General features: G+C 44.2%; 1 protein-coding gene across 1 annotated transcript; it reads left to right on the top strand.

Annotated features, from left to right (window-relative positions):
• The first annotated feature begins 461 nt into the window (after positions 1-461).
• TSR2 (TSR2 ribosome maturation factor) lies at positions 462-24,964 on the top strand. The gene is made up of 5 exons (XM_033921758.1): positions 462-603; positions 1,979-2,069; positions 10,338-10,429; positions 10,534-10,698; positions 22,941-24,964. The coding sequence occupies exons 1-5, from the start codon at positions 538-540 to the stop codon at positions 23,052-23,054; spliced, it is 528 nt and encodes a 175-aa protein (XP_033777649.1). The 5' UTR covers positions 462-537; the 3' UTR covers positions 23,055-24,964.
• Positions 24,965-25,802: the final 838 nt, after the last annotated feature.

The raw sequence follows: 25,802 nt of genomic DNA, 5'->3' as shown, positions 1-25,802 counted from the left end.
TAGTACAGTAAAACCTTGGATTGCGAGCATAATTCGTTCCAGAAGCATGCTTGTAATCCAAAGCACTCGTATATCAAAGCAAATTTCCCCATAGGAAATAATGGAAACTCAAGACAATTTGTTCCACAACCCCAAAACCTTAATACAAAATACTATATGTACTCATATTGCAAGACCTCCCTCATTTAGAACAGTCACTACACTCCTGCATGGTCAAAGAGAGAAGAACCATCGGCTCAGCTGTGATGTGTGTATACTGTATGTACTTGTATTGCAAGACATTACTTGTATATCAAGTTAAAATTTAATAAAATGTTTTGCTTGTCTAGCAAAACACTTGCAATCCAAGGTTTTACTGTAGTAGTAGTCCAGTAATTAGAATGGAAGCTGCAAGCTCCATCAGATGACCCTGATGTTTCTCAACAACAGCAACACTAAGTATGTTTTCCCAGAATGCAATCGCAAGGGTGATCATGTGACGTAGGCCTTCTAGCCCGACGCTGAGAGCGCGGGGGGGGGGGGGTCACGTGACGTGCGATGGCGTCCCGGGTACTGCTGGCAGAGAGTGTGCGAGCGGCGCTCGGTGCTTGGCCGGTGTTGCAGGTGATTGTTAGGGCGCGCGCGCGCCTATGATACACTCTGTTGTTCCGCGAGAGGTAGCGATCTCACAGTCAGGTGGTGCGATGTCCGATGCAGACAGGGAAGTTTTGCTTTTCTCTAAGTAACTCGGTTGCTGCCCTGCCCGTTGCATAACCTTCCTTCTGTCCCTGATAAATGTTTTTGAATCTTTGTCATTGGGTTAGTTGATACTGGCTTTGCTGATAGTCGAACTGCCAGACCAATCAAGATGCATTTCTCTGAGCCTCCCTTCTTCCTTTTGATTTTTTCCATTACCATCCCTTTGATGTGCTAGAGCTGTTCTTATTTTTGCTCTTGTAGTTTCTTCCAAACTATAAGACTTACTCCATCATATATATATGGGTAAAGTACTTTATTTCTCAGCAGATTGATTGGATTTCTAAACGCTCAGAGATATGAAACTCTACTATAGAGCCCAAGCCTTCGAGTTCACCTTCCAGTCATAGCGTCATAAATTTTGTAATCAATCTCTGAGATAGATCAGTATATTCCCTATTTTTCTTTTTCTTTACTTATACTTTTTTTTTCTTTTACTTATATTTGTTTGTTCTTACTCAATTGAAGTTGTAAGGTTATCAAAAACCAGATGATAAAAATTTTCAACTTAAATTAAGTCTATTCCGGGGTCTCTGTCTGCTTCAGGAGACCCAAATAGAGACTTTCACCTCTCTTCCAATCAATGATACCTCCAATCAATGATGTAGTAACATGGTCATGTAACTGCGCATATACTGATCAAGTTAACCATGATTACAGAAATACAGTCATGACCATGTTACTACATCATTGATTGGAGGTATCATTGATTGGAAGAGAGGTGGAAGTCTCTATTTGGGTCTCCTGAAGCAGACAGAGACCCTGGAATAGACTTAAGTTAAGTAGAGAATTTGAATTTGATTAATGATCGTCATCTGATTTTTGTCAACCTTACAACTTCAATTGAGTAAGAAGAAACAAGTATAAGTAAAAGAAAAAAGTATAAGTAAAGAAAAATAGGGAATATACTGATATGTCTCAGAGATTGATTACAAATTTATGACGCTATGACTGGAAGGTGAACTCCTCGGGGGCTAAGTTCAGCTCTATATTAGAATTTCATATCTCTGAACATTTAGAAATCCAATCAATCTGCTGAGAAATAAAATATTTTACCTATATAAATATATATATATGATGGAGTAAGTCTTATAGTTTGGACTTTAAGCACTTATCTACTATTTAAATTGCATTACCCTGTCTTCAGTTGCTTGTAGTTACTTTGGCAGGTAATGTAGTTGGTTTGGCAATATGCCTTTTCTGTGTGCCACGCTGGGGTGATATAGTTCTCTTTCCTCTGCAGATTGCAGTGGAGAATGGCTTTGGAGGCCCTCATAGTCAGGAGAAGGCTGAATGGATGGCAGGAGTGGTGGAGCAGTATTTCCAAACAAATGGTAAGAAGCGAAGACATGGATGTATTGGAGGGAGATGACAGAACAGTATAAACAGGTTGTATGTAGGCTGTTGACACAAAGGTTACCAATATTAGCGCAGTCTGCAGTAAAAACCCTATGAGATAGGACTTATCCGTTTCCAAACTGTAATTTACATAGGAGGTTAGAAGTGGGTTCTGAAAAGCAAAGAGCTGCTTTTTCAAGACTAGTTTTCTAGCTGTGTGACTTGTGTAAGAAGCAAATCATACTGACCAGTAAGTTTAATGGGCAACTGTCCAGTTTTTTTACCAGTCACAATGTGGTTTACATGTGAGGTGGGTTGTTCATAATCTATGCTAAATCTATAGAGAGCCAATGGACAGGGCCCTTTTCAAAATAAGAGCTGCAGAGATTGTGGACTGGGATCCTTCCTATGTGAGACTTGTAGATTGTGCATGGGCCAGGTAGGAGTTGTGAATATATATACAGGTACAAGATCCTTGATCTTTGGGACCAAACATATTTCAGTTTTTGGAATTTTTTTGATTTTCGGAATGGTAATGTTAGTCAGAAAAAGACAGACTATAAGACCATAAAATTGCCACCAAACCTTTTTTTTATTTCAAAATAAGACAAACATTTCAAGTACTTCAAACACAAACTTGTTCACCAAAGAGCCTTCACTGGCTGACATATCCCTGCCTCAAATTTTGATGGACAGATATGAAATATAGGACTGCACTTCCTAACAATTTTCCAACACTGACAACAATTGATAAACGAGCACCATGTTTATGGAAAGAATGTGCACCATTGAGGAAAGTCACGCTATTCACAACCACATCTTTGTAAAAGGGGTTGAAAGAGTGCGCATTACTGGGGGAAAAAAATCACAAACATTTAAACGCTTTAAGCATTTCAAACACAAACGTGTTCCAAACATACGCTGGGTTTTACTAAACGGCACTAGAAGTTTTTAGTGTGGGCCGGTGAGGTAAATGCTCCGATACTCATAGGAATTCTATGAACGTCGGAGCGTTTACCTTGCCGGCCCATGCTGTAAACCTCTAGTGCTGTTTAGTAAAAGGAGCCCATAGTCTTTAGTCACACATACCCCCTCTTCTATTAAACTGCACTAGCAGTTTTTAGTGCAGAGATCCGCGCTGAATGGCCTGTGCTGCTCCTGACACTCATAGGAACTCTAAGAGCATCGGGAGCAGTACGGGCCATTCAGCATTGCTCACCGCTCTAAAAACTGCTAGCGCAGTTTAATAGAAAAGGGGGATAGTCTTTCTTAGCCAAAAACATATGCATCATCATCTGTCTGTATTTAGCTATCTGACGATAGTCTTTTTAAAGACTTCTTCCAGTGTCATCTGTCTATTTTGTTTCAGTAGTCTCTCTTTGATTGAATAGACTGCCGTAATCTCGTGCTCATTTATAAAATGCAAGTTCCATGCCAGCAATTAACTGGTCACACATTTTCACTATATCATCTAAAAGGATTTTTTTCTCCAGTGTTCAGAAGATCTTCAGAATCACTACTATCCTCAAACTTTTCTCTATTTAATACCATTTCAGCAATCTTGCCATCATTAAAGGAATTCACAATGGGTGCATCTTTGTCAGTATTCAGCACTTAATATCAGCTGCCTCTAACTTATTAACATTTTCAAATGATAGACTTCTGGCATAAGTAATGAGGTTTTATATCATCACCAGCTTGCAAACCGAAGGCTTCCTCTATAAATTCATTTTCATTGAACAATTGTTGATGGATAAAGTTTATGCCAAGCATTTTTTAATGCTAATTTAGTTTACATCTTTCCAGGCGTTGGTAAGTACATTAAATGACATCCTTAAGACTGACCTTGAGAGAGTCTTGAATTCTTATGCCTCTGTATATTGCATCAAGCATGCAGTTTAGAAAACTGTCTTTATATTTGGTCTTGTGGAACATAAAATTCCTTGGTCACAAGGCTGTAGTAAGGATGTTAAATTGGATGGGAGGTAAATGGCAGAAACATTATTTTTCACAAGAAGTTCTTGAGGTGGATGTGCCAGAGCAGTTTTCTAGAACTAGTCCTCTTCCAGTCCAGGTTCTCTACAATGAGCTCTTGGTGCGGGCACAAAGTAGTTATTGAACTAAATGTTTTCTCTGGTTACCCATGCATTCTTGTTAGCATAGTAGTCCATAGGTAGAGATAATGTATACCCTTGAAACATCGTGGATGTTAGCTTTTTCTAATCACTGCCAACTTTAAATTGTATGTGCTTGCAGCATTGGTACATGCAAGCACAGTTACCGTGTCCTTAAAACCAAATGGTGCTCTTTCATCAGCTGTTGTCAGTGTTTTTCTAGGAATATAACGCCAATAGAGAACTATTTCATCAGCACTGTAAATTTGTTCAGTAGCAAATTCATCAATGTAATTTTCAGCTGTCTCATAATCATCAGAAGCTTTTTCACCATAGATTTTGTGATATTTAACACCATGGTGCTTCTTGAATTTCTGCAGCCAACCTTCTGTATATTCACACTCACCATCAATGTTCAGTTATTGACTATATTTTTTGGCTTGCTTTATTACGATCAAATCAGTCAATGGCATGTGTTCATGCCTTCTTTCCTCAACCCACTCAACCAGCACACAATTTAAATGGTCATTTTTTACCCTATGCAATGTTTTTTGGTTTCATTAATATCTGGTCACTCTCATTGTAAAACTTCAACAACTTATCTTTCTGAGTGGAATCTACATCTCTCTCTGCCATATTCCAGCCCTCCAACCTTTTATGCTTCTCACTGCCACCCTGAATGGAATCTACATGTCTCTATGCCATTTTCCAGTCCTCTGAACTTTTCTGCTTCTCACTGCCACTCTGAGTGGAATCTGTATCTTTGTGCCATTTTCTAGCTCTCCAACATGAATTGTGCAGGGAACAGGAGAAACAAACGCACCTGCTTTGGTTTCAGCATGTTTCATATCGGGGAAATTGACTACTTCCGGTTAACCAAGCAGCAGAGAAAGTCTGTTCTGCACAGATCCCAAGGAATTCAAAGAAGCAGCAGAATGATTCAGGTCTTTAAATGAATAACACTTACAGGATATCGTCTAAGCATGCATAAGAACATAAGAATAGCCTTACTGGATCAGATCAATGGTCCATCTCGCCCAGTAGCCAGTCTTCATGGAGGCCAATCTAAGTCACAAGTACCTGGCAAAACCCCAAATAGCAGCAGCATTTCATGCCACCGATCCAGGGCAAGCAGTGGCTTCCCCCATGTTTGTCTCAATAGCAGAAACTGGACTTTTCCTCCAGGAAATTGTCCAAACCTTTTTTTAAACTAGCTACATTAACTGCTCTTATTAAATCATCTGAGTGAAAAAATATTTCTTCTTATTGGTTTTAAAATGTCATTGAGTGTCCCCTAGTCTTTGTAAATCTTGATGCAGTAAAAAATTGATCCATTTGTACCCCTTCTACACCACTCAGGATTTTGTAGACTTCGATCATATCTCCCCCGCAGGCGTCTCTTTTTCAAGTTGAAGAGCCCTAACCTCTTTAGTCTTACCTCATACGAAAGGAGTTCCATCCCCTTTATTATCTTGGTTGCTCGGCACTGAGGTCAGTAATTCCCCAGATCTCCCCTGGAACCCTTTTTAAAAATTGGTGTAACTGGCCACCCTCCAATCTTCAGGTATTACAGACGATTTTAGCGACAGGTTACATGGACTGACACGATCCGTGTTTTGGCTAATGAGCCTGCATCAGGAGTCCTAGAACATACATAATATAATAAGTCTAAAAAGCAAATATGGTAAATCTAAAAGAAAACACAGCATAAACCCGCAAATTGCAGTAAGTGCCATACCAGAGTGTTAATCAGTGCTTCAGAGGTTAGTAAATGCTCATGAGTATAATGCCAAATGTTGTGGTGTACTTAAAAAAACAATGGGATGACAAAAAAATTATCAAAACCAAAATAATACTATCAAAGACGACATACTTAATTAACAACGTATTTCTAATAGGTGTAAGCCGAGCCGGATGTTTATGAAACTACTTCACCAGAAAGACCGTCTATAAATGTGCAGCACTGTGTACATCTTTCAGCACTTTATAAGTGATTAGTAATAGTAGTAGTAAATACCACCTTGTCTTCCTTTGGGATGTGGTAAAACTTGCCCATAGCCTGAACCACCTTACATGGTGTATCTAGCAAGGCTCACTCCATGTGAACCATGTCCCTAAGATCCTGGTTCATAGGAAAGGACATAGGCTGCACTTCACCAAAGGGTCCACCTGCTTCACAGATCCTTCCAAAGGAACATCTGCCTCAAATTTAGGCATTGGAAATCTGAACAATGAGCTCTGAAAGTTCCTCATTATGAAAAATCCTGACCACCAAAGGATCTTCCCCAGGAGGAAACTCCTTCCTCTCAAGACCCCTGATGAAAAGACCTTCATGCTCCTGGTCATTGAAGCCTTCCACCAAGAACCTAGGGGAGTGTCTCAGTCTGTTCTAGGCTGCTTAGTTGCCGCAGGAGCCTACACTGTGAGATTGGAGATCTCCTCAATGGGACCCCTAACTTCCAGGCCTGGAACATGGCCCATATAAAGGAAATCCAGTCCTACCAATTAAACTCTTTATCAGAAGCCATAGAAGGACTTTTGAGGGGCTCTCCAGTGATAACCAAGGTGGCAGGTCAGATGGGCAGAATCTAAAATAGAGGTCGTTCCTGCCAAAGCTGCAACTGCCACAGAAGGCGCATGTTTATTAACCCAGTCCCTAGCAGCTACCTCCTGCCTAGCCAAACCTGCTGACTTTAGATTTCCACAGAGCTGGCATTATGCTCTGGGCATCTCTACCTCGTGGCACTCATACACTTGGCATTAATGGAATTGGTCTGTGCTCATCAAGTACTTGTAACTGCCATGCTACAGGGACTGTAGCTCTGACTGCTTGGTCGGAGGAGGAGAAGGGCCACTAGCACAACTCAGCCCAAAGCTCCCTGTCAGCACTTGCAACAAACAAGCAGAAGGAAATGGCAGAACTGCATTAAAAGAAGTTATTTACCATTCAAAGGCACTCGAGACTCTTATGAAAAAGGCAGGTGCTATAAAGTGGGAGGATAGGGGGTGGAGCGGACCCAGCCATGTGGGTGAAGCGCCAAGGGGTAAATGTAGTGCTACAGACCAACAACCTAGGAGCCAACAGGTTCCCATCTGCTGGGAAACTGAGAAATACTGGCTAGCTGGGAACTGCAGTGTTCTTATACAATTCTCAGAATTGGGTGCTCTGTTTACATCTGCTGGTAGAAACAGGTGTACATAACAAAAGCATTAGAGAATGATACAGAAACAAAATTTTCCCTGTCCCTGCAGGAACTCAATTTCCCCGTCCCGTTGCTCTGTCTGCCCCATTCCTGTAAGTTCTGCCTTAACCACTCAAAGCTCAAACATTTATGATTTTAAAGTGTTTGAGGCTTGTGCAAATGAGGACAGAGCTTACAGGAATGGAGCAGGGGCAGGAAAAGAACTTGCCTGGATGAAAGTGAGTTTCCATGGGGATAGGGAAAAATTTGTCCCCGTGTCATTCTCTAAAAAGCATCTTGATCAGTCTGGAGGGCTGCCAAAAAACAGCTGTTTATCCCAGGAAAAGCCTTGAAAACTGCTTTTTTTAATGTGTGTATTACTACTTAGGAATGTTTTTTTTTCTCAGAATTTTGGGGAGAGCTGTGATTTACCATTCTTATTAATCCTGTTAACTTAGTAGTTTGTATTTGTACTGTTTATTTATTGTTTGCCTTATACAAGGCGAATCATAGATTAACATACATGATAAATTTCAACATGCAAACAACAAAATAGATCAAACAATAAAATGCTGAGCATAAAAAATGGCTGGGATCATTTGAGCAAGTGCTAAAATGGGTTCACTTCATATAAGAGTTTGGAAGGTAAAGGTCAAGCACTGCCCTACAAACAAGAAGACACAAGATATGTTAACATCTAGATGCCTCGGGTATAAATCAGAGTTCAAATAAAAGAACTGTCTTCTCATTCAAATTGGTAACCAAACTTCAGGATTGCAACCGTCACGTTTGAAAGTCACTCAGAGGTATAGAGTTCTTCAAGAAGAGAGTTGCGCCCTCTAGTGATGAACCAAAGTATATTTTTCTAAAACAATATTTTAACATTTTTGGGCCTTTGATTCATGTATTGGTTACTAAGAGTTTGAATCAACATACGGTGCCCTTAGATTGGAAGAAATCATATATCCGCCCAATAATTAAAGATAAAAATGTAGGTCAAGAAGATCTGTCCAATTATAGACCAATTTCTAATATTACATTTCTGGCAAAATTAACAGAAAAAATTGTTTTCAATCAAATTTCAGAGTTTATAGAACAAACCAATGTGTTACACCCCAATCAAACCGGTTTTAGACAACACCATAACACAGAACACTCCCTTATTGGCATGACAACTTCAATTCAATATTTTTTGGATCATCATCAATCAGTGCTGTTAGTTTCTCTTGATCTTTCAGCAGCGTTTGATACAATTGATCATCAATTGCTCCTTGCTAGACTTCAATCTATTGGGGTTACAGATGAAGTTCTAGCTTGGTTCACATCTTACTTTACTGACCGCACGTCTACAGTCATTTTTAATAATTCAATATCCCTCTCATCTCAAATTTCACATGGGGTACCACAAGGATCTATTCTTTCACCTTTGCTTTTCAATATTTTTCTGGCACCTTTGTTGACTTTATGCCAATCCATAGGATTTCATGTTTTTGCCTATGCCGATGATATCCAATTATTGCACCCATTAAATAATAATAATCAAAGTTAAATTTTGGTCATTAATGAAAAACTAGATCAAGTACATCATTGGCTAGATAAAAACAGATTGGCACTCAATATCAATAAAACCAATGTTATGCTATTTCCGTGGAAAGAGAGTTTTCCTCTTGTTGCTCCTATTTCTATTCTTAATGTACCCCTACAGTTAGTAAAAAATACAAAAATTTTGGGAGTAATTTTTGACACTAAACTTTCTTACCATGACCACATTAGTAACATTGTAAAAATCATCTTTTATAGGTTACGCAAAATTCGGTCCATTTCAAAATTTCTTTGTCCTAAATCAATTACAATACTTATTCACTCCTTGGTGATGTCTAAAATTGATTATTGCAATTCCTTATTTAAAGGAATTGCACTATATGAAATTAAAAGATTACAAATCATACAAAATACAGCCATAAAATTAATAACCAATGCAAAAAAATATGATCATGTAACACCACTCCTCAAAGAGGCTCATTGGCTCCCTGTCAATTACAGAATTACTTATAAATTATGTTTAATTATCTTTAAGACTCTGAACAACAAAACCCCAGCATTTTTATATCGATTTCTTGTTCCTTATTCTACAAAAAGAATATTACGTTCTAGTGAACAAAATCTGCTATCTGTCCCTTCGTTAAAAATTATCAATACAAGGAGACAATTTATTTTTTCTTGTACTGCACCACAGACATGGAACGCTCTTCCTATTTTCTTACGAGAGGAAAAAGAACTTGGAAAATTTAAAACTGAACTTAAAACCTTCCTTTTTAAAGATGCTTTTACATTATAATTTTAGTTTTAGTATTATGTTTTCTATATGAAACCTGTGTTAATTATTTCCTTTTGTGTTTCCCATCAATGTTTCTTCTTTACTTTATGAATTGTAGTTCTTCCCTTCTTTCCCGTTTATCAATGTTAATAATCATGAGTTCTTACCCATTATTTAATAATTGTATGTACTGTATTGTTTGGGTTTTTTTTTATATTTACTAATTGTTAAATTTAAAGTGTACATCGCTTAGAATATTTGATTAAGCGATTTATCAAATCATCTAATAAACTTGAAACTTGAACTTATTAGTTCTGGTTACGCTCCAAGTTTGATTACAAAAGTAAATAAATAAATAAATATCTTTACAGTCTTTCAAACACTTGTATGAAAATACTTTGTTTTTTCTTATCTTTACAAATCTTTTCAAATGATATATATAAATCAAGCAGGGAGAGGAATCAACCTTTCAGAGGAAGACGTTCTCCAGAATGAGAGATTACTGTGTTGCTGTTAACCTGTATTTGACATAGTGGGACAGAGTACAGGATTTCTAAAGCAGCACTTAGGGCTCTGTCCTGGGAACATGAGTCTCTCCCTATCCTTAAGCCCGCCCTCTCTGTCATTAATTGCCTGTTCTGCCTTTGACAGCTGACCTGCAGCAGTATGAAGTGGAAGATTTTCTTGCCGAAATCCTGAACAATGAATTTGATACAATGGTGGAAGATGGGAGTCTGCCCCAGGTAACACATAGTCTCTCCTAACTTTACTTGAATCTACACTTACACTGTAGCTTATTGGAGCAAGCTGACTAATACTCACTTTTTTTTGGTCTTTGAATTGCTAGGTGGCACAACAGCTCTGCAGCCTGTTTCAGCAGTGCAAAAGGGGTGAAGAGGCTGCAGTGAGAGAGAAGATCAGCCAGCTCTCTCAGAACAGGTCCAAAGGGAAAATCACAGTAGTTCAAAGTCAGGCGTCGGAAGAGGAGAGTGAGGAAGAGGTGCCAATGGAGGTAGGAGCCCTTAATGTGCTGGGCTTTCTAGACTGTTTTAGGATTAATGTAAGGAAGTATGAGTACTAGTCAAGGTTTAAAGCAAAAAAAAAAAAAAGGTATAATTATGAATTAGAGGTACGGAACCGTGTCCATCCCATTATCTACTACTCTCCTCAAATTGTCCTCAGTGGTCAGCGAGTAAGCCTGAAACTGGCACATAAGTTCCCCAGTGGTGGGAGGAAGGGAAAAGGCACAGTGGATTCTCTGACCAGAGAGTGAAGGGTAAAACCTGGGACAAGCACAGTTTTCTTAGCAGTAGAGGCTGATCAAATTTTGATTTTGGTGCCAAAACCAGTCGGAAATCTAAGTTCAGGCCTGCCTCAGTCTCGGACAAAAACACCGATGCCTTTTTGGCTGAAACTCTTCCCCCACCAACCACAAGAAGACCATTCTTTGCCCCCCACCACATGTCGTTCTCATTACCTGATGGCCCTTCCCAGGTCTACCTTTAGAAACCCTGGTAATCTAGTGGCCTCTTTTGGGCAGGAGTGATCCTGAGTTGCACCTGCCCATTTCGGCTTCGCAGTCAAAATGGCTGTCATGACTTCCTGCGGAAGGTCAACAGCCATTTTGAGATTGGAGCCAGCATGGGCAGGATTGATTGGGGATTGCTTCTACCCATTCTGGTTCGAATCTCAAAATGGCTGCTGCAACCTTCCATGACAGTCATTTTAACTATGGAGCCAGCAAGGGCAGGTGCGACCAAGAATCTCTCCTGCTCTGAAGAGTCCACTGGACCACCAGGGCTGCTAAGATAGGCCCAGGGAGGGCCTTCATGTGGTGAGAAGGTGGAGCTTGTGATCAGGGAGGGCTCACTTTTTGCTGGGCTTGGGAGGCCCAGAGGGAGCTGCTCTTTGGCAGCAGAGGAAGAATCCAGACTCAAAGCTCACTTCCTTGAAGATACTTTAAGTTCCAAACTCCAACCTACTTGCTAATCACTAATATCTGTCTTATCATTTCCTCTGTAATTCCCCCACCTGAGCAGTGTGTGTGTATATATATATATATATACACACCCCGTATTTTCTCGCATATAACGCGCGCGTTATACGTGGTTTTTACGTACCGCGCATACCCTTGCGCGTTATTCGCGTGAGCGCGTTGCACAAAATTTTTTTTACATAGTTCCCTCCCCTCCCCGACGCCCGATTCATCACCCGGAAGGAGCGCTCGCACTCCCACCCCGAAGGACCGCTCGCACCCCTACAGCCTCCCCCCTCCCCCATGGAGAAGCTGTCTACCTTGTTTCCAGATGCCAGCCCAGCTGCTTCCTCTGCCGGCGGTCCTGCCCCTTCTCAGAGCCCTGTGCTGCGCTGCTTCCTCTTCAGGCGGTCCCGCCCTTTCTCTGACGCCAGATGAGGAAGCAGCGCAGACCTTCAAGGGGGGACAGGACTTCAAGGGGGACAGGCAGACCTTCAAGGGGGGACAGGACTTCAAGGGGGACAGGCAGACCTTCAAGGGGGGACAGGACTTCAAGGGGGGACAGGACTTCAAGGGGGACAGGCATACCTTCAAGGGGGGACAGGACTTCAAGGGGGACAGGCAGACCTTCAAGGGGGGACAGGACTTCAAGGGGGACAGGCAGACCTTCAAGGGGGGACAGGACTTCAAGGGGGGACAGGCAGACCTTCAAGGGGGGGGCAGACCTTCAAGGGGGGACAGGACTGCAAGGGGGACAGGCAGACCGAAGGGGGTGAAAAAGCTATAAAATAAACCCACTAGCGTGTCAATGTGTTGAGAGGAAGAGGTGGTCTGGGAAATTCTGCTGAGAAAACTCCGGGTCCATTTCCACCCCCCAGTTACCCTAGTCCACTCCACTCAACTGGTTCACACACTGAGTGGGTCTTTGGGTGTTGTTCCTGGGATCTCTTTCAGTGGTTTGTCAGTATCTCCTTGTGGTCCAAGGAAGGAAACTTTGTTAACCTTAGCATTGACCTTCAGAATATATTTGTAACAGCGCTGCTTGTGTGGCATTACCGTAGACTATGTAGTGATGGCAAGAAAAAAACAGACCTTTGCACATTTTTGCACTAGGTATATGGTATAGGTATATAGGTATAGGTATTCCTGCACAGCTAAGTCCTTGTGAAGTTACGGTACCTTGTTCTTTCTGTATTTGACATCTAGCAAGGTCTCTGTTTGGAAGGAATGATTTAAGTTATGGTAAAAGCAGATAGCGTTGCTGGTTTTAAAAAGGTTTGGACAAATTCCTGGAGGAAAGGTAAAATTATGTTCTTACCTGTTAATTTTCTTTCCTTTAGAAGCAGCAGATGAATCCAGAGACAAGTGGGATAGCTCACATCGACCAGCAGGTGGAGATAGAGAAACTGATTAACAGTTGGTCTTATAGACTGGTGTTCCTCTTGTCCATTCAGTTATGCTCCTTGCCCAAGCATCCAAAGATAGGAGAATGAGTATCCAAAAAACTTCTTTCCAGTAGCGAATGTTTAAATTAGAAATGAAAGAATACAATTACCAACAATACCCCAACTGAAAAAGTTCCACCTAACACACAGACAGATAGTCCACAGGGGTGGGGCTCTGGATTCATCTGCTGCTTCTAAAGGAAAGAAAATTAACAGGTAAGAACATAATTTTACCTTCCTTAGCATAGCAGCAGATGAATCCAGAGACAAGTGGGATGTAGCAAAGCAAAACTCAAACCGGGTGGGAAGCCAATGCCACCTCCGCAATCACCGAAGCGCCAAAACTAGCATCCGCACGGGCAGCCACATCTAAACGGTAATGCCTCAAAAAGGTATTTCCAGACGACCAAGTAGCCGCCCGGCAAATCTCCTCCAAAGAAAGACCACCTGACTCCGCCCAAGACGTAGCTAATGCTCGAGTCGAATGAGCACGAAGTTGCTCCGGAACTTGCTTCCCCGTCAACAAATAAGCCGAAGCAATCGTCTCTTTGACCCAACGAGCAATGGAAGCTTTAGACGCAGCCATACCCTTGTTTTTGCCCGCGAACAACACGAACAGGTGATCCGACCAACGAAAGTCGTTAGTCACCCCCAAATAATGTAGAACCATCCGGCGCACATCCAGGAGACGCAATGACGAGTATCTCTCTCCCCAATCCTCCCTCCGAAAGGCTGGGAGGAATAAATACTGGTTCACATGAAAGGAAGAAACTACCTTAGGCAGGAAGGACGGCACCGTCCGCATAGACACTCCAGTATCCGAAATACGCAAAAAAGGGTCCCTGCAAGATAGCGCTTGCAGTTCCGACACTCGTCTTGCAGAAGCCATAGCAACCAAAAAAATCGTTTTCAACGTAACATCTTTCAACGTAGCCGTAGACAAAGGCTCAAAAGGCGCCGCCCGCAACCTCTCAAGGACAAGTTTAAGACTCCATGCGGGACAGGTTCGCTTTATAGGAGGCCGGATATGGTGAACCCCCTTAAGGAACTGAACCACATCGGGCTGCGATGCGAGTGCCGAGCGAGAAACCCGGCCCCTGTAACAAGCAATGGCCGCCACCTGAACCTTCAGAGAATTATAGGCCAACCCTTTAGCTACTCCTTCCTGCAGAAAAGAAAGAATAGCCGATAGAGACGCCCTGAAGGGCGAAATACCCTGCCTCCTACACCATGACTCAAAAATTCTCCAGACTCTAGCATAGGAGGTAGATGTAGAAATCTTCTTAGCTTGAAGAAGAGTGGCAATAACCTGCTCTGAATAGCCCCTATTTCTTAGCCGCGACCGTTCAATAGCCAGGCCGTAAGACCAAAGTGGGACGGATTTTCCATGGAGATTGGACCCTGAGTCAGTAAGTCCGGAGTCACCTGAAACCTTAGCCGATCACCTGCTGATAATTGCATTAGATCCGCGTACCACGGCCGACGCGGCCAATCCGGAGCCACCAGGATCACCCTGCCCTGAAAGAGAGAGATGCGTTGTAACACTCGACCTATCATTGGCCAAGGAGGAAATACATACAGAAGGGAATTCGGAGGCCACGGGAGAGCTAACGCGTCTACCCCCTCCGAGTCCTTCTCCTTGCGTCTGCTGAAGAACCGAGGCAGCTTTGCATTGCGGGACGAGGCCATAAGATCTATGTCTGGAAGCCCCCACCGTAGGACCAGCAGATCGAACGCCCGCGCTGACAGCTCCCATTCGCCTGGATCGAGAAGATTTCTGCTGAGGAAGTCCGCCTGAACGTTTTCATGACCTGCAATGTGTGCCGCCGAGAGAAGAGGAACATGCTGCTCCGCCCATCGAAACAGCCCCATTGCCTCTTCGGCCAACTGAGGACTCCGGGTACCCCCCTGATGATTGATATACGCCACTGCCGTGACACTGTCCGAAAAGACCCTGGTCGGGCGATCCTGAATCACGGACTGGAACGCCCGAAGTGCAAGCCTGATAGCTCTCAACTCCAGCATATTGATTGACCACTGGGCCTCCTCCCAGGACCATACCCCCTGCACCGATGCTTGCAGGCACTGAGCTCCCCAGCCCAGAAGACTGGCATCCGTCGTATCACGACCCATTCCGGCGTTGCTAGTGGCATGCCCCGGAACAGATTGGACTCGTTGAGCCACCACTGCATGCTGAGAGCCGCTCGAGGACTCCACTGGAGACGCCGATCGTAGTCCTGAGATGCCGGGGTCCACCGGGAGAGTAGAGACTTCTGTAATGGTCTCATGTGGAACCGAGCCCAGGGAACCACCTCCAGAGTCGCCACCATCGAGCCCAGAACCTGTACATAATCCCAAACTCGAGGCCTGGGCGACCCTAGAAGTAGACGAACCTGAGTAATCAACTTCTCCCCCCTGTCTCGGGGCAGAAACACCTTCCCCCGACACGTGTCGAACCTCACTCCCAGATGCACCAAAGACTGGGACGGGGACAGAGAGCTCTTGGGAAAGTTGATGATCCATCCCAAAGACTGAAGGAGAGAAATCACTCTCTGAGTCACCGACAAACTTTCCTGCCTGGAAGAGGCGCGGATCAACCAGTCATCTAAATAAGGGTGTACCCGAATTCCCTCTTTGCGCAGAAATGCTGCCACTACCACCATCACTTTTGAAAATGTGCGGGGAGCCGTTGCAAGACCAAAGGGCATCGCCCGAAATTGATAATGCTGGCCTAGGATCGCAAACCGCAGAAACCGCTGATGCGGAGGCCATATCGGAATATGGAGGTACGCCTCTTTGAGATCGAGGGACGTGAGGAACTCCCCCGGTCGTACCGCCGCAATAACTGAGCGAACCGTCTCCATACGGAAATGGCGAACACTGAGAAATTTGTTGACTCTTTTGAGATCCAGCACCGGTCTGAACGATCCCCCTTTTATGGGTACAATGAAGTATATGGAATACCTGCCGAGGCCCACCTCTTCCGGTGGCACCGGCACTACCGCCCCAAGATCCAGAAGCACTTGAAGAGTCTGTCGGACCGAGTCTCCCTTGGCCGCCCCATTGCACGGGGACTCCAAGAAAGAATCGACGACAGGAGAGTTGAACTCTAACTTGTAACCTTCTTGAATAATTTCCAACACCCACTGATCCGACGTGATTTTGGCCCACTCCGCCGAAAAAGCCGATAGCCGCCCCCCTAAGGGAATGGCGGAGGGAGCCAAGACCCCGTCATTGTGGCGTGCGACTTGCTGGGGCACGGGCAGGCTGAGCTGAAGGAGGTTTCGCTGTACGAAAGGAACTTTTCTGCGAAAACCTAGGTCTCGAAGAAGTGGCGGAACCATACGTAGACCGGAAGAATGGTTTACCTGTCCTATATCTCTTAACATCCCTGAAACGCGGTCTGGAGGCTGATGACTTCAAAGGGGGCCTAGGCCTATCTTCCGGCAACCGTTGGGTTTTGGTATCACCAAAATCTTTCACCAATCTATCTAAATCTTCCCCAAACAACAAACGCCCTTTAAAAGGGAGTTTTACGAGCCGAAGCTTGGACGCTGCATCCGCCGCCCAATTGCGGAGCCATAAAGATCTGCGAGAAACCACCGAAAAAGACATCTGCTTTGCAGAAGCGCAAATAATATCATATAAGGCATCTGCTAAATACGCCAGTCCCGACTCCAAATCAGCCAGTTCCGATGGGACAGAACCCCCGGACTCCATCAAATTATCAGCCATCAACTGAGACCATTGCAGACATGCCCGCGCCGCATACGAACTACAAATCGCGGCCTGTAAAGTGACCGCAGCCACTTCAAATGACATTTTCAGTGAAGATTCAATCTTTCTATCCTGGGCATCCTTCAGCGCAACTCCCCCTTCACTCGGCAAGGTAGTCTTCTTGGTAACCGCGGCCACCAGCGCGTCAACCCTGGGTAGCTTAAACTTCTCGAGTTCGTTCGGGGCAACAGGATATAAGAGCCGCATGGCTTTTGCCACCCTAAGACTGGCCTCTGGCGTGTCCCATTGCGATAAGCTCCTGCATGGCGATAAGCTCCTGCATGGCTTCATGCACCGGAAAGGATCTAGGCGGTTTCCGCGTCCCTGCCATAAGGGGATTTGTGGACTCAGAAACTTTAGTGTCCTCCTGTGAGATGTTCAATCCCTGCAACGCCTTTGAAATTAAAGAAGAAAGTTCTTCCCTATGAAAAAGATGGAGAGCGGAAGGATCATCCACTTCCCTACCCGGGAGATCCTCTGCTTCTAAGTCTAATACTTCACCTTCCTCCAGTGACTCAGGAAGAGATAAAGGGGAGACTGGAATAGGATCCCCTTCCTCCGTGGCCGCGAGTCTGCGTTTCTTTGCTACCTGTGACCTCACCGGAGGAGCAACAGTAGTAACAGCAGCCGCACCAGCATTATTACTAGAAGAAGTGGTAGAGGAAGTAAAGGGAACAGGCAGCAATGGAACATTCAACGGCACCGGCTGAGCAGGCTGAGAGCTCTGCAGCATAAAGGCCTGGTGCATCAGCATGATAAATTCTGGAGAAAACGAGCCCAGCCCGAATGCTGCCGACCCTGCCTGTTCTGTGCCGTAGGGCGGAAGCGCGGCTCCTCCCAGCGCTCCCGACGCCACTACAACCGACGGATTTCCCTCAGCCGCCGAAGTGCCCTGCAGCACGGCCGCGTCGGCCGCGAGGGAAGGGGAAGTCGATCGCGTCTCCCCCACGCGGGAAATGGCCAGGTTACAAGCCTGTAAGAAAGAATCCTCTGCCGGTGCATCAGTACACCCGGCAGAGCACAACCCCGACAGTATTCTGCGCTTCCCACAGCGCGAACACCGCCTAACAGTCTCAGCCGCCATTGAACACTTTTTTTTTTTTTTAACGGAGAAATCCCGCCAAAACCGCCGACGCAGCCCTCAAAAAAAACCGGCACTCGGGACCAAACCCAATGCAACAAAGTACAAAAACCAGAAATCTTACTTACCCCAAACTTTCACACTAATTCAGGAAGCAAGGATATGGCTGGCAATTGTCACTGAAAGCTGACCAACAAGGCCCAGCACAGCTTAGGCAGGCTCTGTTTTTTTTTGTTTTGTTTTTTTTACACTGGAAAGAAGAAAAACCGCAGAGCCCAAGTTAACCCCTCAATCTGCCGGAGGGGAGGGTGGAGAAGGGACCTGGGAGGGCCCAGGTGTAGCTCCCAAAGCCGGCACCGATCAGCCAGGCACCCCAGTCTTTCTGAAGTGAACTAGTCCCAACAGAAGAATCCAACTGAACACAAATTCACTCGGTACAGCCAGAATCCAGGAGCTAGAGTGATAGCTCCAACCCCTGCTGGGAGATAGAGCAAACTGAATGGACAAGAGGAACACCAGTCTATAAGACCAACTGTTAATCAGTTTCTCTATCTCCACCTGCTGGTCGATGTGAGCTATCCCACTTGTCTCTGGATTCATCTGCTGCATTGCTAAGGAAAGTCCATAGTCTGTTATTAAGACATGGATAGGTAGCATGGAATGTTGTTATTCTTTGGGTTTTGACCAGGTATTTAGTGACCTGGATTGGCTACCATGAGAATGGGCTACAGGGCATGATGGACCATTGGACTGACCCAGTTAGGCTATTCTTATGTTCTCATCTGTAGGGGCCTTTGTTTTCACTTCTTATTTTAATGTATCTTTTTCTGGGAACTTATCAGTGTTTTTTATAATGGGAACAAAAATGGACATAGGAGAACTCACGCACCATTCACACACCCTCCACCCAAAAACGTCAAAAGAAAAAAACTGTTCATTCTTATAAACAACCGTATAACTTTTAATCTAGAGTTAGTGAGTATGAATTCAGCAACAAGAACAGAAATCACATGTTCATTCTTATAAACTATAACATTAACCGGTAGATCAAATGAAGTATCGAGGACAAAATAATCTAAATACAGTTACCATAGTTACGGTAAAGTTGTACGGTAAATAAACAAAGTTTACAGGTTTATTCAGTCATCATCATCACAGTCATCTGAATCCTTGAATCCATCAAAATCTGAATTGTCATCATCATCATTAAATAAAGTGAGCACGGCCTGCAGACGATCCTCGTTTATTTCTGAAGTGATATCGTCATCGTCGTCGTCATCATCGCTGATACCCGTGTTGTTGCCTCCTTCTGCTGCACTGGTAGTAGCCGTAGTGTCATTGGTTTTATAAACAATGCCCGCTTTTTTAAATCCATTTACAATAGTATTTGGGGTTATTTTGTCCCATGCTGAAGCCACCCACTTGCAGACTTCTGTGAAAGTTGCCCGCTTCAGCCGCCCTGCGGGTTTGTACTCGTGCGTGCCGCTCTGCATCCACTGCTCCCACTCCTTTCTAACAAAAGTCTTGAATGGATGATTCACTGCGATGTCAAGTGGCTGCAGCTTATATGTCAGGCCTCCAGGTATCACAGCGATGTGGGCACGAGTAGAATTAATGTAGGCCTGAACATTTTTTTCTTTGTGGGCAGCCATGGCATCAAAAATTAACAAGGATTTTTTTGCAAAGAATCCACCTTGTCTTGCCCTAAAGCATTTATCTATCCACAATCTCATTACATCGCAGTCCATCCATCCCTTCTTGTTGCAGTGCACAACCACACTGGTGGGCAGCTTTTCACGGGGCATAGTGACCCTTTTGAAAATGAGCATGGGCTTTAACTTAACCCCGCTAGCTGAGCAACCAAGAACTACTGTAAAACACGTTCTTTCATGCCCAGTTGTGGTGATGGCAACAGATTTAGTACCTGTGGGGGCTACGGTTCTTGTCGGTGGAATGTCGAATGCCATTGGAATTTCATCCATGTTGATGACGTCCTTTGCAGTGATGCCAAGTTCAGATATTTCTTTAGCAACAAAGTCACGGAAATCAATCAATTTTTGCTGCCAGTCATCCGGAAGTCGCTGGCCAACAGTTGTTCTCATTCTAACTGATAGTCCGTTCCTTTTCATAAATTTTGAGATCCATGTGAAGCCAGCTTTGAAGTCGGGTATTCCTCTTCCATTGGCAAGTAGTTTTGCCTTCATCTGAATCGCAACAGTAGAGACTGATTCATTTTGCTCCCTTCTCTCCAGAATCCACTGCTTCAAGTCATCCTCCAGCTGAGGCCATTTTGGTTTGGCCCCATGACGTGCCCGTTTGCGCGGATTGCATTTCTCCAGTTCCTTCTTATCTTTTCTCCATTCACGCACCGATGTTTCTCCAACATCGAACTCTCTCGCTGCGGCCCGGTTGCCTATTTCCTCAGCTTTCACAACTACTTTAAGCTTAAAGTCCGCTGTATATGACTTTCGTCTCATTCCTTCCATTATGGCGGTAAATTTAAATTTAATTGATAAACTCTACTACCGGGTAGATAAATGCAGAATACCAATCTGAAGAGATCAAATTACTGAAATGTGGGCTCTACATGAAGCATTAATCTTTTATAGGCTTACCCAAAGGCTGAGATGCTGTTGTAAAGGCAAAATGGTATTTACTGGGCAAATTACAAGGCCAGATAGAGGGGGGACAAAGCCACATGGTCAAAAGCACACCGTGACAAAGGCCCGCCTTGGTGACAGATCAAAAGCGCGCCCCGACAACCCGGCGCAGAAAACTGAGCAGCAAGCATGCTCAGACCATCTTCTTTGTCTGTAGATGGTCTGCGCATGCTTACAGAGCGGCAAGCAGGGTGGCGAAACGAGCAGGCGGGACCAGAGGAGACTCAGGGCAGGGCTGGAAACGAGCAGGCGGGACCAGAGGAGACTCGGGGCAGGGCTGGAAACGAGCAGGCGGGACCAGAGGAGACTCAGGGCAGGGCTGGAAACGAGCAGGCGGGACCAGAGGAGAATCGGGGCAGGGCTGGAAACGAGCAGTCGGGACCAGAGGAGACTCGGGGCAGGGCTGGAAACGAGCAGGCGGGACCAGAGGAGACTCGGGGCAGGGCTGGAAACGAGCAGGCGGGACCAGAGGAGACTCGGGGCAGGGCTGGAAATAAGCAGGCGGGACCAGAGGAGACTCGGGGCAGGGCTGGAAACAAGCAGGCGGGACCAGAGGAGACTCGGAGCAGGGCTGGAAACGAGCAGTCGGGACCAGAGGAGACTCGGGGCAGGACTGGAAACGAGCAGGCGGGACCAGAGGAGATTCGGGGCAGGGCTGGAAACGGCAGGCGGGACCAGAGGAGATTCGGGGCAGGGCTGGAAACGAGCAGGCGGGACCAGAGGAGAATCGGGGCAGGGCTAGAAACAAGCAGTCGGGACCAGAGGAGAGTCAGGGCGGGCGAAAGGAGAGTCGGGGCGGGCGAAAGGAGAGTCGGGCGGCGACGGGGGAGTCGGAGCGGCATGCACGGTATACGTGTGTGCGCGGTATATAAAAATTTCTGTATATAAAGTTGTGTTTTTCGCGCGCTATACCCGTGTGCGCGTTTTACACGGGTAGGCGTTATCTATGTGAAAATACGGTGTATATATATATATATATATATCACCTTTTTTGTCCAATTTGTCTGTCTTGACTAGATTGTAAGTTCTTTTGAGCGCTGCTTATGTCTAGTAATGCTACAGAAATTATAAGTTATAGTAGTAGGAAGGGGGATGGGTTCAGTTTCGGCTACAGATTTGGTTTTGTCTGGAACTGAAAACCATGGGTTGTCACCCTCAAGTTTCCAAATTTATTATATGTTTGATATACCGCCCTAGGGCAAATGCCTTCAGAACGTTTGATAATTGAGTAAGAAAAGGGTTAGAAGGAGAGGAAAGGGAAACAGAGGAGGGGAAAAAGCTCTGTTAAATACAGAACAGAAGGGGGAAGAGTGCTGAAATGATCAAAGGTTGCTGGAGCCAGGGTGGAGTCAAGCAGGGGAACATCCTGTGAACGAGACAGGTCCTTAGTGGAAAGGAATACTGGAGGGATAGGCATTGCTTAGTTGAGGATGTGTCTCTGAAGAGAGAAGTTTTTAGGGTGACTTCACACTCGGAATGAGAGGATTGTGAATGAATTTGTAGAGGAAGTGAGTTCCAGAGCATGGGGCCTATTACACTGAAGAATTTACTCTACTTAGCAGTAGGGGAATAAAGAGTATTAGTTGGGGTGATAGAGGATCTGAACTGGTGGGAGAATTCCGAGTAGACCTTAGGTCAGGTGCAGATGACTGAGCAGTGAATAAAATAAAAATAAAGCCCCTAGATCAGGCAGATTATTTTTAAAATGTAGGTTGTTACTTTGGATTCATTTACTTATTTAATCTGCTAACATACTAAAGCAATTAGCGTGGTGGGCTAGTGCAAAAAGTCCTTTAAATCCTTTGGTGCAGTCGTAGTGCGATACTCACTAACGCCACTTAGTGAAAGGGGGCCATAGTCTGTATTATAACTTTGAGTACTTTGCCTAGCAATTCCTGTATTTCCTGCTCAGAGTACCTCTAGAAGATTCTGTAGGTCCTTCAATGCTTCATAAATATAATGAAAAGCCCCCATGTTTCCAAAAGAAGCACAAAAGAAAAGTTGTTTTAGAAAAAGTTTTTTTTGTTTAATTTCTCTTGGTAGTTCTTGGAGAATTTGATGATTGCTGCTGTGAGTTGAAGATTCACTTCCAGCCATCGAAGCCAGCTTTGTGGGTGTCTGTGAGTGCGGAGCACCCCTGATATAGAGCAAGTCCCTTAACTCTGTTCAGGCACATGTAATTTTGTATTTGGCAACCCCCAATCATTTTGAAATGTTCATACCTGTGCTCTCAGGTAAGGACTTGAACCATGCTGCCCTGTAAGCCTGAGTTATTGACAGTATGTTAATGTATTTGCCTTTTTTTTTCTCTCTCAGACCCTGGAGTGTAGCACTGTTCCCTCTGTGGCTCTACCTGCCCCTTCTCCTTTAAATGTGGAGCCCTCAACAGAGGAGGATGATGGCTGGACTTTGGTACAGAGGAGGAAGTGACATCTTTAATCTCTGAGTAGGAGACTGCCCAAGTAGTTCATGGAGGGAGAGAGAGAGACTGGACATGGTTTCCTTCATAAATTGCATTTGCTGTAACTGGGAAAAGCCCGAGGCACATTTCAGTCTGAGAGAAAACATTCACACCTTGGCAAGGTCTCGACTATAATGGCAGACATAGCGATCAATGTGATGTGACTGTTAAGGAACAGAGTGAGTATCTGCTTTGGCCCAGTACGTTAACAGAAATAAATCTATTTTTTGAGCTTCTCTATCTCCATCGAGCCAGGAACTGAACTTTTCAGAGAATAACGTACCCTGCATTGGGGCCAGAGGGAAGTGCAGTGATTGGGGCTTTAGAAGGCCTGTCTTCTTGAATACTTCTAAGACTGTTTTGGATTGGGGAAGTTTGCCAGCTAGACTCATGGCTTGGTGCTATATTCCAGTCTGTACATCTGTAATACACAGTCTATTGATTCAGGTCTCTTTTAGAGCCTCTGCTTGCTGATTGTCACCAGGACTGTTTGGGCCAAAGGAGGCTGTGAAGAAGGATCTGCAAATTCCTTTAGTACTTTGGAGGTCTCCAGCAGTAAAAACACAAAACAAATCAGAAATAATGTATTGGAGAAAGCAAATGCCAGATTTTGTGAAGAATCACCTTCAGTTTTAGGGAGAACTGTCAATCATATGCTTCCTCCTGCCTACTCCACAAATTGACAAGTAGCCCTGTTTTCTCATGATGGCAGGAGGAGAAAGCAGCCTCTGCCATGGATATGTAAGATGGTGCTGGATCTGTGTTGCTACATGTGTGTGTGTGTGTGTGGGGGGGAGTTCTCTCAGAGCTCCCCATTAACCCCTTTATTTTTTAATATCTTTGAGCTCTTTTGGTGGGGGGACAATTGAACTTAGGTCTAGAATCAGCAGTGTAATATCTGCCTAGCTGTAAAAAACTCACTCCCTTCAGTTCTTTTGGATTTACCTTGATTGATACAAGAATGCTTTGATACTTTGGACAATTCCAGTTTGTTCTCTTCACTTGAAATTAAAGCGAGAAAAGATTAGGTTGCTCTTATGAAAGTAAACCTTTTATAGCAGCTCATCTTTGGGTAATGTTGATATTTATTGAGAGAATTCCAAGGGTATCGAGTGTAATTCTATGGAGGCTCGGTCTAGGTTTCTAACTACAAAGGTGCTTTGGAGACTGCATCAATTGTGTCGGTTATGCAGTTATTTCAAGTTATGACATTAGTATGGACTATAATTTTAAATTGTTAATCACAATCTGACTTGTAATGTCTATTTGGAGAGTTCTAAGGAACAATTCAGCTGTTTCCGACTCCAGACCATAGCAGCTTGTTACATTTTGCTAGGTTTGATCTTGTAATTCCATTATTGAGGAAATTACATTGGTTGCCTGTTGGGGTCCGTATGAAATTTAAGATGGACTATCTGATTTCAAAGATCTTATATGACTAAGCACTGTTATATATGTATCATTTGATTCTGGCTCTATTACTGGACAAACGGGCGCCGACAAATTGGAGCGGACAATTGAGTGCAAGACATCAGCGCGCTGCAGAAAAACCTTATTTTAAAGGGCTCCGACTGGGGTGTGTGGGGGGGAACCCCCCCAGTTTACTAAATAGATTGAAAATTCTTTATTTTTGATATACCATCTATAAAAAATACATGTTTAGACGATGTACATTATAAAAAATTATAAAAACAATTAAAGGAAGCAAATAAAAAACAGTAGTTTATCAAATGTTAAAAATACTGGACAAATTTAAATTAACATACATGAGACGAAGGGATAGTAGGGGAGGGAGAAGTTATCTAAAATATATCGAAGTAAAATTAATTAAAAAAAAAAAAAAAGGATGGTAAATGGGGAATGGTAAAAACAACAGGAGGGGATCAGTTTAAGGAAAAGTGTTAGATATTTCAAAAATACTTATGAATCAGGAAGTTTAAAAGTGGAGTCTGATGCTAGAGAGTGAAAGCATCTTTAAAGAGGAAAGTTTTAAGTTTAGTTTTAAATTTTTCGAGGGAATTCTCTAATCGAATGTCGAGTGGAAGGGCATTCCACAAAGAGGGGGCGGTAACTGAGAAGATGGATTTGCAAGTGATGTCATGAAACAGTTCCCGGATTGACGGTATAGAAAGTAAATTTTGATTATTTGATCAGAGGACCCTTGATGATGATTAGGGGATAGCGAAGTTACTTACCTGTAACGGGAGTTCTCCGTGGACAGCAGGATAAGTCAGCCACATTTTTGGTGACGTCATCTAAGTTCCCAATTCGGAATTGCTCTCCCAGAGCTCAGGTGAGGCTTTAGGGAGCCTCATCTGAGCATGTGCAGGTAGCCCTATATATACCTGTGCTGTCCCTCACTAATCCAGTGATTCCCCTAGCTTGAGTCTTATTGCAGTGTCACCCATAGGGGAGGAGGGAGGGTCAGTGTGGCTGACTTATCCTGCTGTCCATGGAGAACTCCTGTTACAGGTAAGTAACTTCGCTTTCTCCATGGACAAGTATAAGTCAGCCCCACTTTTGGTGACTCTCCAGCGTGCAGAGGGTGTAAGAGGACGGGGTCCCCATCGGGGATGGTCCCCTCTGCGTCCCCGCTACCTCGCTGCGGTAGGGTGAGGCTGCATAAATGTCAGGTGAGAGACAGAGACAAAGCCCCAGTTACTGAGACCAGTCAGAGGTTATGCGTTGTAAACAATAGGAACTTTATGTTGGTCCTT

Source organism: Geotrypetes seraphini, chromosome 1 (assembly GCF_902459505.1).
Source record: "Geotrypetes seraphini chromosome 1, aGeoSer1.1, whole genome shotgun sequence".
NCBI classification, from domain to species: Eukaryota; Metazoa; Chordata; class Amphibia; order Gymnophiona; family Dermophiidae; genus Geotrypetes; species Geotrypetes seraphini.
Note: the sequence above shows the minus strand (reverse complement) of the source record. Positions and strands in the feature narration are given on the sequence as shown.

Coding starts and splice junctions, on each gene's coding strand:
- TSR2 (XM_033921758.1), top strand. CDS start 538: ATGGCGTCCCGGGTACTGCTGGCAGAGAGTGTGCGAGCGGCGCTCGGT. Junction 10,430..10,533: donor AAGATGGGAGTCTGCCCCAG/GTAACACATAGT, acceptor TTGAATTGCTAG/GTGGCACAACAGCTCTGCAG. Junction 10,699..22,940: donor AGGAAGAGGTGCCAATGGAG/GTAGGAGCCCTT, acceptor TTTCTCTCTCAG/ACCCTGGAGTGTAGCACTGT.